At 41.7% G+C, this 12767-nt stretch overlaps 1 protein-coding gene across 3 annotated transcripts in view; it reads left to right on the top strand.

The window, feature by feature from the left end:
* The window catches only part of CAPN9 (calpain 9), an 834396-nt gene that overhangs the window by 734062 nt on the left and 87567 nt on the right, over nt 1-12767 (top strand). For all 3 annotated transcript variants that reach the window (XM_089654542.1, XM_089654541.1, XM_089654540.1), the window contains exon 17: nt 2269-2347. In XM_089654542.1, the coding sequence (XP_089510668.1) occupies nt 2269-2347 (79 nt within the window). The remainder of the gene's footprint in view (nt 1-2268; nt 2348-12767) is intronic.

Here is a 12767-nt window from a genome sequence, read left to right as displayed (position 1 = left end):
ATGTATAGAGAGTCCTCCGCACTCCACACTCTCTTGACTGCTTGAGCGGGAATTGTTCCTGTTCTCTCTTTTTGGTTCATGCTGCTTTGTTGTCTTACTGGGCGCATTTCCTCAGGTGGATCTATTTTTCTTCTTTTTACTTTTCTTCCTTCTCTCTTCTTTCCCCTTCTTTTTTCCCTCCCCCTTTCCTTTTTTTCTTTTCTTTTCCCCCTCCTATTTTTTTTTTTCTGGACGATTGCTTTCTGGAAGGGGAGGTATGTGGATTGCTGTGGTAGGTTCCATTGCTCCTTTATTTTTTTTTGGGGGGGGGGGGCTGATCTCTATTGTTATGTATGGCACATTGTGCCTCAGGGTTTGTGCTTCTTTTGTGGTTCTTTTAGTCTTTCTTATCTGTACCCTTCTGGGGCTTGGCATTGTTTGTACAACAAGGCTAGTTGCACTTTACGCTTGGGTTTGCAACTGGAGCTATGCAGTGCCAGACTGTAATTGTTTATTATTGCCCCATGTTAATAACCTACCCTTTTTCTCCCCCCTTCACTCACCCTCCCTTAGTCCCTTTTTGTTGTATTCCCTACCACTTGTATTCTTTATATGCCAGTTTGTTTTTTTTTTGTACAGTTTCTGAAAAGCTTTAATAAACTGAGATTGATCATAAAATAAATAAATATAAAAGAATTAAAATAACAAAGTAAAAAGAAACAGTAATAAAAGTTAATTGTGGTTGGGTATCACCACTGTGGGGTAGCGCAGGTAAGGAACTGGTGAAGGGGGTCTGGGAAAAGTTGCAGTAGCTAGGCCAAACCCATATTCAAAGGCTGGATGTGGGAGTGGTTTGAACAAACTTTTTTCTGCTGTAGTAACTGGGTGAAGGAAACCTGACTTCTAGAGAAGATGGGGTGGATTTCCATGAGGACAGAGGTTCCCCTTTCATGGTCTTCAGTCTGGACCCCTTTTCACTGTTGGAGGTAGAAAAGGATAGCTTGCAAAACCCCCTATCATAATTTGCCCCCCTTTCATAGGATTGCCCCCCTTTCATAACTGCTTTAGTGACCACCCCCTACTGCCTCCACTCCTGGCACAGCTGTTTCTAACTTTAGGCCAGCCTGCCATTTTGGGCATATTTGCAAGTCCCTACATTTTATTTACTATGGGGGTAGGGGGATGTGGAGAATGTGCTGTGAAGTGTTTTGGAGGAACACTTTTTTACTTTCATTATGATGCAGTGCAGTGTTGCAAAAAGAAAGGCAGGTCATCAATAGTGGGGTTGTTCACCAATTTTTTGCTGACCCATATATGAGAGCTGTAGGTGTAATGCTTTAGAAAGACAACTTCATTAAGAGTATATTTTCACAATTGGGCCAGTTTACCCTACCCTCAAAATACCTGAAGATTAAAGCTCTAATTTTTCAAGAAGATACCTTCTTGTAACTTCCAAATGTGCATTTAAGCATGTTGGTGCATCATACAAACATGTGGGAGAGTGCAGCATGGTGCAGCGGCAGTAATGACAAAAAGTCCGGTTGCAGATAACTCAAAATTTGTATTGCAGAGTATGCTCAACTACAAACAACCCCAGAGGGAGAGCGCTGCTTCAGGTAAAACTCAGTTTTGTTCAATACAGAGCTGTAGCAGATAAAGATGCACTCACAGCAACTGCCTTCAGAGGGTAGAATGCAACCTGGCCGGTCCGGTTCCAAAGAAGAGGCTTCTGTAGCAGGACTGCTTGTCCCTACTCATCAGGAACCTTTCCCTACCGCAAATATTTTCCCTCACAGATGGATGTTCTTTCCCTACTCTACCCACTAAGCGAAAGCATGGCAAAACCCCGGGGGCAGGGACTTATAAAGCCTCTGCTAACCCAAGATGGCCACCAAGGGTCACATGGTTGTTGTGCAACCAGCTGAAATGCCTCCCGGGACCAGAAAACCAGGCTTTGGCATTGCTCAGGTTGAGCGTCACCTACAGTGGAAACAGCAGACTGCATCTGCCTGCAAACACCTGTCTCCAATCTGTAAACAAAAAAAAAAAAAACTTTTTTCTGAAAAAATAGACGTATATTGGGGCTACTATGTTTTCCCATTAAAGCAGATATAGACTGAAATTAACCAAATACAAGTCATTTGGAGTGTTGCTGCCTGTAAAACAAAGCTAATCGTTAAGAAGAAATGCATTTAAATCCCACAGCAAAATATGAGCTTGCCAAATTCTTTGTTGCTGATGCTATTACTTAATGCAGACCTAACTTTGACTGATTTGCTCATCTTTCAGAATATCTTTCTCCAGTATGATGCTGACAGATCAGGAACTATGTCTTCATATGAGCTTCGACTGGCCCTGAAAGCAGCAGGTAAAAATCACTTTTTATGTCCATGATTAAATTAGAAAAAGAAATGTGACTGCAGTTAGAGTTAAACCAATTAAAATTTCTTTTAGCTTTTATCTAATATAAATCATGTAAAATACCAAGTTTAATTAAAAACATAAAATATTGTATATACAGGTGTGAATATATGATATTATTATGAAGACATAAATACACCAAAAATGAAAATTCAGCTTTGTATGGGATATTTGTGTGTCTAGATTTTATACTTTGAATCCCACCCAACAAAGGATTAGCAGTTACTGTATACTGAATTTATTACTGCCAGTAGCGGTATTACACAGCGGTATATGGTTCTTTGGTGATCCAGGACAGCATAAGTTAAAACGGTCAGTAGTGAGTGAGCAATACTCTGCCTCTGCCTCTACCTCCCTGCCTGCCTCTGTCTGCGCTGGAATCGCCGAGCCTCTCCGATGCAACGTCGTGACGTCAGAGCCCCTCCCCTACGCGTTGCGTCACAGGGTCACGTGACTTCATCAGGGGCAAAATGATTGGATCCAAATTTCCTCTATACAAAAGGATAAGGCACCATGGTCTTTTTTCTTCTTTTCTTCATTTGACCCACATTCCCCACACTGGTGAAAGGAGGATATGAGAAGGAGGTGACCCCAGGAGGGGAATTAGGAGATTCCTATAGAGCTGGTCTTAACACCCATCTATGAGCAGCTGCACAAGGAGAAAGAGGAGAGCACAGGAGGATCACAATAGATCTACACCCACCTCTTGGAACATCTTATACATGAGCAATATCCCATCAATCCTGGAAGGATTAAAAGTCTATTTGCCTGAATTTATTTAGGCAAATATTAAGGTGAGCGCATAGGGAGACCACAAGGCACCTGGCGAGAGGGAATAAGGAACTCCCCTGCACATTGCACTTATTTCAAAAGACTTTATTTATTCATGTACTATATTGATTGCACTTGCACATTTATATTTGTTTTTGCACAATATTGATGGATTGATTAGAGTGGCACTAAGTATTTATATACACCCCATTTTTATCTATTTATTAGTCACATTTAATTAAGGTTTTTTATTGATTGATATCAGCCATATTAATTAAGGTTTTTGATTTATTTATAATTATTCATTCTTTATTGCTTCACAAGTCACAGTGATTTACAATTGATTTTTTTATTCACTAGTTATAGTGATATATGGATTTCATTCAGGTATCAATATATGTATTTATCAGAATGAGAGTAGAGGGAATAGAATGCGATCATACCGACAATGTCAGAGGCAAAAAGATTGGATCGTATGTGGGTGGCTAATGATGCCAAAAGATACATAGTACTTTAAGGCGACTATGTATTGTTTAATACCATAAGGGTGATACCTCAATGGAGGTATGCAATGCAAATGTATAGTGCACGAAAGAGGGGAATAAAAACATGCACTAAAATTGTTTAAAATGACATAGATAATAAAAATAAGGGTCAACATATGTGAAGGTAAGTATTTAAATACGTATATCAGGTATGGGAAGTTATTATACTTATGAACCCTGATACATGTATAGAAAAATAAAATCACAATTAGATAGGTGGAAAATGTTGGTCAAATTATGTATTAAAACATATATATAAAAAGAGGGGAATATGCATATAAAAAAGGAAACCGACATGGTAAAACAGCATCAATCGGTCAAAATGGAACATACCCCACAAAATGGGTTAAGCAGAAATCATATGCAACGGCTGAAAACATAAGTATATATAAAATATCCAAAAATGATAAACGCATGTTTAGTAAACGCATACCCTGAATAACAAAAGAATGCTTACTGCACTATCTCACATGGTGTGGAAAAGCCAAAGGTAGGCCTAATCCAATAACCTCAAAGCATATATCGTGAGCTTATATGTACACAATAAAAGATCATAATAATATATATATATATAAAAAAAGGAAAAAATTAGAAATTAAAAATAAGATCTACCCATCTATTGTATGTGGAAATAGTGCCCATACGGAAGAAAGGACCTTGGGGCAGGTAACTATGATTGGCTGAACAAAGCGAACTCAACTGTTGTCAATAAAGCAGTTGACGTCCAGTTCAATGTTCAGACCTGCAGGGTGTAAAGTGTCCAGTTCATAAATGAATTTTGTCTCTAGTTGCGAGACGGCCCTGGCTTTAAAGGTTCCTCTCCAATGTGAAGTTACTATATCTATGCCTACAAATTTCAGACTAGTAGGATCTCTGTGGTGGTATTTCCTGTAATGGAGGGACAGGGAATGTTCCTTGTATCCTTTCTTTATATTATTGATATGTTCGCGGAGGTGATCCCTAAGCTGCCTGGTTGTTCTCCCTACGTATTGTTTTAGGCAGGGGCATTCTAATAAGTAAACAACATATCTGCTATTGCAGCAAATGAATTTATCAATGTTGTATGATTTCCTAGTTTGGTTAGAGATAAAAGTATCTGTCCTTCTTTTTCTCTCGCCATTGCACTTACAGGTAATGCACTTATTACACGGGTAAAAACCCATGTAATTAAACAGAGTGGGAGGTGGTGTAGGCATTGTAACAACATTGGGAGCTATTTTATCCCTCAAGGTTGTCGATTTTCGGAAAATGACTTCAGGTTTTTCTGGGAGTATTCTTGCCAAAGTGGAATCTGCCTTCAGAATCCCCCAGTTTTTATTAATTATGTGTCTGATGGATCTGTGTTGAACCGAAAATGTCATAATAAATGGACAGACCAGATTTTTAGGTGGTTTAGTTTGGGTCCCCAATAACTCTTGTCCATCCATGTTAGCTACTGATTCCACGATATTAGTCAAATTCTCTTTATTGTAGCCTTTTTCAAGGAATCTCTTCTTGAGAATGTTGGCCTGTGTATGGTAAGTGTCTATATCAGTGCAATTCCTCCTAAGTCTGAGGAATTGTCCTTTCGGAATACCTGCCAGCCAGCTGGGATGATGACAGCTTCCTAGGGGGATAAAACTGTTACGATCAGTGAGTTTAAAAAAAGATTTGGTGATAATACGTCCGTTAAAATTTAGTAAAGTAAGATCTAAAAAATCAATTTGGGTGTTACTATAATTAAACGACAATTTATTATTGACAGTGTTGTTATTAAGAGTGGTAAAAAAATTTAAAAGGGACTGCTCAGTGCCATTCCAGAATAGGAGGACGTCATCTATGTACCGCTTGTAAAAAAGAAATTCTGGCCAGTCCATAGCGTAAATGTTGTCCTCTTCCCAGTAGGACTAATATCGTGGAATCAGTAGCTAACATGGATAGACAAGAGTTATTGGGGACCCAAACTAAACCACCTAAAAATCTGGTCTGTCCATTTATTACGACATTTTCGGTTCAACACAGATCCATCAGACACATAATTAATAAAAACTGGGGGATTCTGAAGGCAGATTCCACTTTGGCAAGAATACTCCCAGAAAAACCTGAAGTCATTTTCCGAAAATCGACAACCTTGAGGGATAAAATAGCTCCCAATGTTGTTACAATGCCTACACCACCTCCCACTCTGTTTAATTACACAGGTTTTTACCCGTGTAATAAGTGCATTACCTGTTAGTGCAATGGCGAGAGAAAAAGAAGGACAGATACTTTTATCTCTAACCAAACTAGGAAATCATACAACATTGATAAATTCATTTGCTGCAATAGCAGATATGTTGTTTACTTATTAGAATGCCCCTGCCTAAAACAATACGTAGGGAGAACAACCAGGCAGCTTAGGGATCACCTCCGCGAACATATCAATAATATAAAGAAAGGATACAAGGAACATTCCCTGTCCCTCCATTACAGGAAATACCACCACAGAGATCCTACTAGTCTGAAATTTGTAGGCATAGATATAGTAACTTCACATTGGAGAGGAACCTTTAAAACCAGGGCCGTCTCGCAACTAGAGACAAAATTCATTTATGAACTGGACACTTTACACCCTGCAGGTCTGAACATTGAACTGGACGTCAACTGCTTTATTGACAACAGTTGAGTTCGCTTTGTTCAGCCAATCATAGTTACCTGCACCAAGGTCCTTTCTTCCGTATGGGCACTATTTCTACATACAATAGATGGGTAGATCTTATGTTTAATTTCTAATTTTTTCCTTTTTTATATATATATATATATATATATATATATATATATATATATATATTATTATGATCTTTTATTGTGTACATATAAGCTCACGATATATGCTTTGAGGTTATTGGATTAGGCCTACCTTTGGCTTTTCCACACCATGTGAGATAGTGCAGTAAGCATTCTTTTGTTATTCAGGGTATGCGTTTACTAAACATGCGTTTATCATTTTTGGATATTTTATATATATACTTATGTTTTCAGCCGTTGTATATGATTTCTGCTTAACCCATTTTGTGGGGTAAGTTCCATTTTGACCGATTGATGCTGTTTTACCATGTCGGTTTCCTTTTTTATATGCATATTCCCCTCTTTTTATATATATGTTTTAATACATAATTTGACCAACATTTTCCACCTATCTAATTGTGATTTTATTTTTCTATACATGTATCAGGGTTCATAAGTATAATAACTTCCTATACCTGATATACGTATTTAAATACTTACCTTCACATATGTTGACCCTTATTTTTATTATCTATGTCATTTTACACAATTTTAGTGCATGTTTTTATTCCCCTCTTTCGTGCACTATACATTTGCATTGCATACCTCCATTGAGGTATCACCCTTATGGTATTAAACAATACATAGTCGCTTTAAAGTACTATGTATCTTTTGGCATCATTAGCCACCCACATACGATCCGATCTTTTTGCCTCTGACATTGTCGGTATGATCGCATTCTATTCCCATGGCAAAATGGCACCCGCGCATCTGGTCTGTCCATTTATTACAACATTTTCGGTTCAACACAGATCCATCAGACACATAATTAATAAAAACTGGGGGATTCTGAAGGCAGATTCCACTTTGGCAAGAATACTCCCAGAAAAACCTGAAGTCATTTTCCGAAAATCGACAACCTTGAGGGATAAAATAGCTCCCAATGTTGTTACAATGCCTACACCACCTCCCACTCTGTTTAATTACACGGGTTTTTACCCGTGTAATAAGTGCATTACCTGTAAGTGCAATGGCGAGAGAAAAAGGACAGATACTTTTATCTCTAACCAAACTAGGAAATCATACAACATTGATAAATTCATTTGCTGCAATAGCAGATATGTTGTTTACTTATTAGAATGCCCCTGCCTAAAACAATACGTAGGGAGAACAACCAGGCAGCTTAGGGATCACCTCCGCGAACATATCAATAATATAAAGAAAGGATACAAGGAACATTCCCTGTCCCTCCATTACAGCAAATACCACCACAGAGATTCTACTAGTCTGAAATTTGTAGGCATAGATATAGTAACTTCACATTGGAGAGGAACCTTTAAAACCAGGGCCGTCTCGCAACTAGAGACAAAATTCATTTATGAACTGGACACTTTACACCCTGCAGGTCTGAACATTGAACTGGACGTCAACTGCTTTATTGACAACAGTTGAGTTCGCTTTGTTCAGCCAATCATAGTTACCTGCTCCAAGGTCCTTTCTTCCGTATGGGCACTATTTCCACATACAATAGATGGGTAGATCTTATTTTTAATTTCTAATTTTTTCCTTTTTTTATATATATATATATATTATTATGATCTTTTATTGTGTACATATAAGCTCACGATATATGCTTTGAGGTTATTGGATTAGGCCTACCTTTGGCTTTTCCACACCATGTGAGATAGTGCAGTAAGCATTCTTTTGTTATTCAGGGTATGCGTTTACTAAACATGCGTTTATCATTTTTGGATATTTTATATATACTTATGTTTTCAGCCGTTGTATATGATTTCTGCTTAACCCATTTTGTGGGGTATGTTCCATTTTGACCGATTGATGCTGTTTTACCATGTCGGTTTCCTTTTTTATATGCATATTCCCCTCTTTTTATATATATGTTTTAATACATAATTTGACCAACATTTTCCACCTATCTAATTGTGATTTTATTTTTCTATACATGTATCAGGGTTCATAAGTATAATAACTTCCTATACCTGATATACGTATTTAAATACTTACCTTCACATATGTTGACCCTTATTTTTATTATCTATGTCATTTTACACAATTTTAGTGCATGTTTTTATTCCCCTCTTTCGTGCACTATACATTTGCATTGCATACCTCCATTGAGGTATCACCCTTATGGTATTAAACAATACATAGTCGCTTTAAAGTACTATGTATCTTTTGGCATCATTAGCCACCCACGTACGATCCGATCTTTTTGCCTCTGACATTGTCGGTATGATCGCATTCTATTCCCATGGCAAAATGGCACCCGCGCATCTGGTCTGTCCATTTATTACAACATTTTCGGTTCAACACAGATCCATCAGACACATAATTAATAAAAACTGGGGGATTCTGAAGGCAGATTCCACTTTGGCAAGAATACTCCCAGAAAAACCTGAAGTCATTTTCCGAAAATCGACAACCTTGAGGGATAAAATAGCTCCCAATGTTGTTACAATGCCTACACCACCTCCCACTCTGTTTAATTACACGGGTTTTTACCCGTGTAATAAGTGCATTACCTGTAAGTGCAATGGCGAGAGAAAAAGGACAGATACTTTTATCTCTAACCAAACTAGGAAATCATACAACATTGATAAATTCATTTGCTGCAATAGCAGATATGTTGTTTACTTATTAGAATGCCCCTGCCTAAAACAATACGTAGGGAGAACAACCAGGCAGCTTAGGGATCACCTCCGCGAACATATCAATAATATAAAGAAAGGATACAAGGAACATTCCCTGTCCCTCCATTACAGCAAATACCACCACAGAGATCCTACTAGTCTGAAATTTGTAGGCATAGATATAGTAACTTCACATTGGAGAGGAACCTTTAAAACCAGGGCCGTCTCGCAACTAGAGACAAAATTCATTTATGAACTAGACACTTTACACCCTGCAGGTCTGAACATTGAACTGGACGTCAACTGCTTTATTGACAACAGTTGAGTTCGCTTTGTTCAGCCAATCATAGTTACCTGCACCAAGGTCCTTTCTTCCGTATGGGCACTATTTCTACATACAATAGATGGGTAGATCTTATTTTTAATTTCTAATTTTTTCCTTTTTTTATATATATATATATATATATTATTATGATCTTTTATTGTGTACATATAAGCTCACGATTAGAGATGAGCGAATTATTCAAAAATTCGGTTCGGCTGATTCGCCGAATTCGCCGAATAAATTCGCTTCGAGCCGAATATATTCGCTGCGAATTTAACTTATAAAAAGGGTGTTTCTAGGCTTCAGAGAGCCTTTATATTAGTGCAGAACACTGTACCTTTAATTTAAATGCCCTTGGAGTCTGCTGGGGAAGAGAAATAATACTGTCAGTCAGTATGACATGCAGATGAGTGCCGTCGATCTTAGAATCACCGCACACTTCACTCATTTGGGCAGTCACGGGGCCAAAACCAGAGTGTGGAGCCACAGTGTGGCGGTGGAGGCAGCAGCAATGGGAGGCCATACAGCACCCTATGACAAAATGGAACCCACCAGCAGTGTGAGGAGACCTGAAAGTGGCACATGGCAGAGTGTGGCGATGGAGACAGCAGCAATGGGAGGCCGTACAGGGACCCATGACACATTCTGGACCTGGCAGCAGCATGAGGAGGCGGTACAGGGGCCCATGACAGATTACGGGCCTGGCAGCAGCATGAGGAGTCGGTACGGGGGCCCATGGCAGATTACGGGCCTGGCAGCAGCATGAGGAGGCGGTACAGGGGCCCATGGCAGAGTGGCGGAGCGTAAGCAGCTAAAATTGAAGGCCATACAGAGGCCTATGTTAAAAAGTCCCCCCAGCAGCAGCATGGGGAGACGACTATCAAGAGTCCAATGGCAGAGTGGCGGAGCAGAAGCAGCTTCAATTGAAGGCCATACACAGGCCTAGGTTTAAAAGTCCCTCACAGTTAATTCCAATAAAGAACTCTACTCCTCCGTGCAATCTACTTACGAGACCCTGGGCAGGTCTGGGTCCAATTTGTGGTAGAGACTGGTTTTGTTCAGCCATGCTTGAGCGAGTAATAACAGGTCTGTGCTGCCCTTTGGTGTCTGGCTTAATGCGCACAACACTGAACGTCCCAGCGTTTGTCAACGATTTGCCGTTAAGTGATGCAAACCCGCTGAACCACGTTCATGAGGAGCCGGTACAGGGGGCCATGAATCAGTATGGACCTGGCAGCAGCGTGAGCAGACGACAGAGGCACATGGCGCAGGGTGGCGGTGTAGGCAGCATTATTCTGAAGCCATACACAGGCCTAGGTTAAAAAGCGGAAGCCGTCAGCAGCGTGAGCAGACGACAGAGACACATGGCGCAGGGTGGCGGTGGATGCAGCAGTATTCGGAAGCCAAACACAGGCCTCGGTTAAAAAGCGGAAGCCGTCAGCAGCGTGAGCAGACGACAGAGGCACATGGCGCAGGGTGGCGGTGGAGGCAGCAGCAATGGAAGGCCATACAGCACCCTATCACAAAATGGAACCCACCAACAGTGTAAGGAGACCGGAAAGTGGCACATGGCAGAGTCTGGCGATGAAGTCAGGAGCAATGGGAGGCCGTACAGGGACCCATGACACACTCTGGACCTGGCAGCAGCAAGAGGAGGCGGTACAGGGGCCCATGGCAGAGTGGCGAAGCGTAAGCAGCTTAAATTGAAGGCCATACAGAGGCCTATGTTAAAAAGTCCCCCCAGCAGCAGTGTGGGGAGACGACTATCAAGAGTCCAATGGCAGAGTGGCGGAGCGTAAACAGCTTCAATTAAAGGCCATACAGAGGCCTATGTTAAAAAGTCCCCCCAGCAGCAGCGTGGGGAGACGACTATCAAGAGTCCAATGGCAGAGTGGCGGAGCGGAAGCAGCTTCAATTGAAGGCCATACACAGGCCTAGGTTAAAAAGTCCCCCCAGCAGCAGTGTGGGGAGACGACTATCAAGAGTCCAATGGCTGAGTGGCGATCCGGGAAGTCAGCGTTGTGATTGCAGATGCAATGCAGAGATTCTATGAGGTGATGCCGTGGGTGCGAAGAAGATCATATACCGTCGTACTTCCATCCATAAGACGGAAGAACCTGCGAACCGGGAGCTTTATTGCCCTGACCCGCTGAGCAGCTTCTGGGATACCCAAGAGGCCCATGGCAGAGTGGCGGAGCGTAAGCAGCTTCAATTAAAGGCCATACAGAGGCCTATGTTAAAAAGTCCCCCCAGCAGCAGCGTGGGGAGACGACTATCAAGAGTCCAATGGCAGAGTGGCGGAGCGGAAGCAGCTTCAATTGAAGGCCATACACAGGCCTAGGTTAAAAAGTCCCCCCAGCAGCAGTGTGGGGAGACGACTATCAAGAGTCCAATGGCTGAGTGGCGATCCGGGAAGTCAGCGTTGTGATTGCAGATGCAATGCAGAGATTCTATGAGGTGATGCCGTGGGTGCGAAGAAGATCATATACCGTCGTACTTCCATCCATAAGACGGAAGAACCTGCGAACCGGGAGCTTTATTGCCCTGACCCGCTGAGCAGCTTCTGGGATACCCAAGAGGCCCATGGCAGAGTGGCGGAGCGTAAGCAGCTTCAATTAAAGGCCATACAGAGGCCTATGTTAAAAAGTCCCCCCAGCAGCAGCGTGGGGAGATGACTATCAAGAGTCCAATGGCAGAGTGGTGGAGCGGAAGCAGCTTCAATTGAAGGCCATACACAGGCCTAGGTTAAAAACTCCCCCCAGCAGCAGTGTGGGGAGACGACTATCAAGAGTCCAATGGCTGAGTGGCGATCCGGGAAGTCAGCGTTGTGATTGCAGATGCAATGCAGAAATTTTATGAGGTAATGCCGTGGGTGCGAAGAAGATCATATACCGTCGTACTTCCATCCATAAGACGGAACAACCTGCGAACAGGGAGCTTTATTGCCCTGACCCGCTGAGCAGCTTCTGGGATACCCAAGAGGCCCATGGCAGAGTGGCGGAGCGTAAGCAGCTTCAATTAAAGGCCATACAGAGGCCTATGTTCAAAAGTCCCCCCAGCAGCAGCGTGGGGAGACGACTATCAAGAGTCCAATGGCAGAGTGGCGGAGCGGAAGCAGCTTCAATTGAAGGCCATACACAGGCCTAGGTTAAAAAGTCCCCCCAGCAGCAGTGTGGGGAGACGACTATCAAGAGTCCAATGGCTGAGTGGCGATCCGGGAAGTCAGCGTTGTGATTGCAGATGCAATGCAGAGATTCTATGAGGTGATGCCGTGGGTGCGAAGAAGATCATATACCGTCGTACTTCCATCCATAAGACGGAACAACCTGC

The sequence above is a fragment of the Staurois parvus genome, unplaced genomic scaffold (genome assembly GCF_062004578.1).
Source record: "Staurois parvus isolate SC_StPar_1 unplaced genomic scaffold, SC_StPar_1.0 ptg000774l, whole genome shotgun sequence".
In the NCBI taxonomy this organism is placed as follows: Eukaryota; Metazoa; Chordata; class Amphibia; order Anura; family Ranidae; genus Staurois; species Staurois parvus.
Note: the sequence above shows the minus strand (reverse complement) of the source record. Positions and strands in the feature narration are given on the sequence as shown.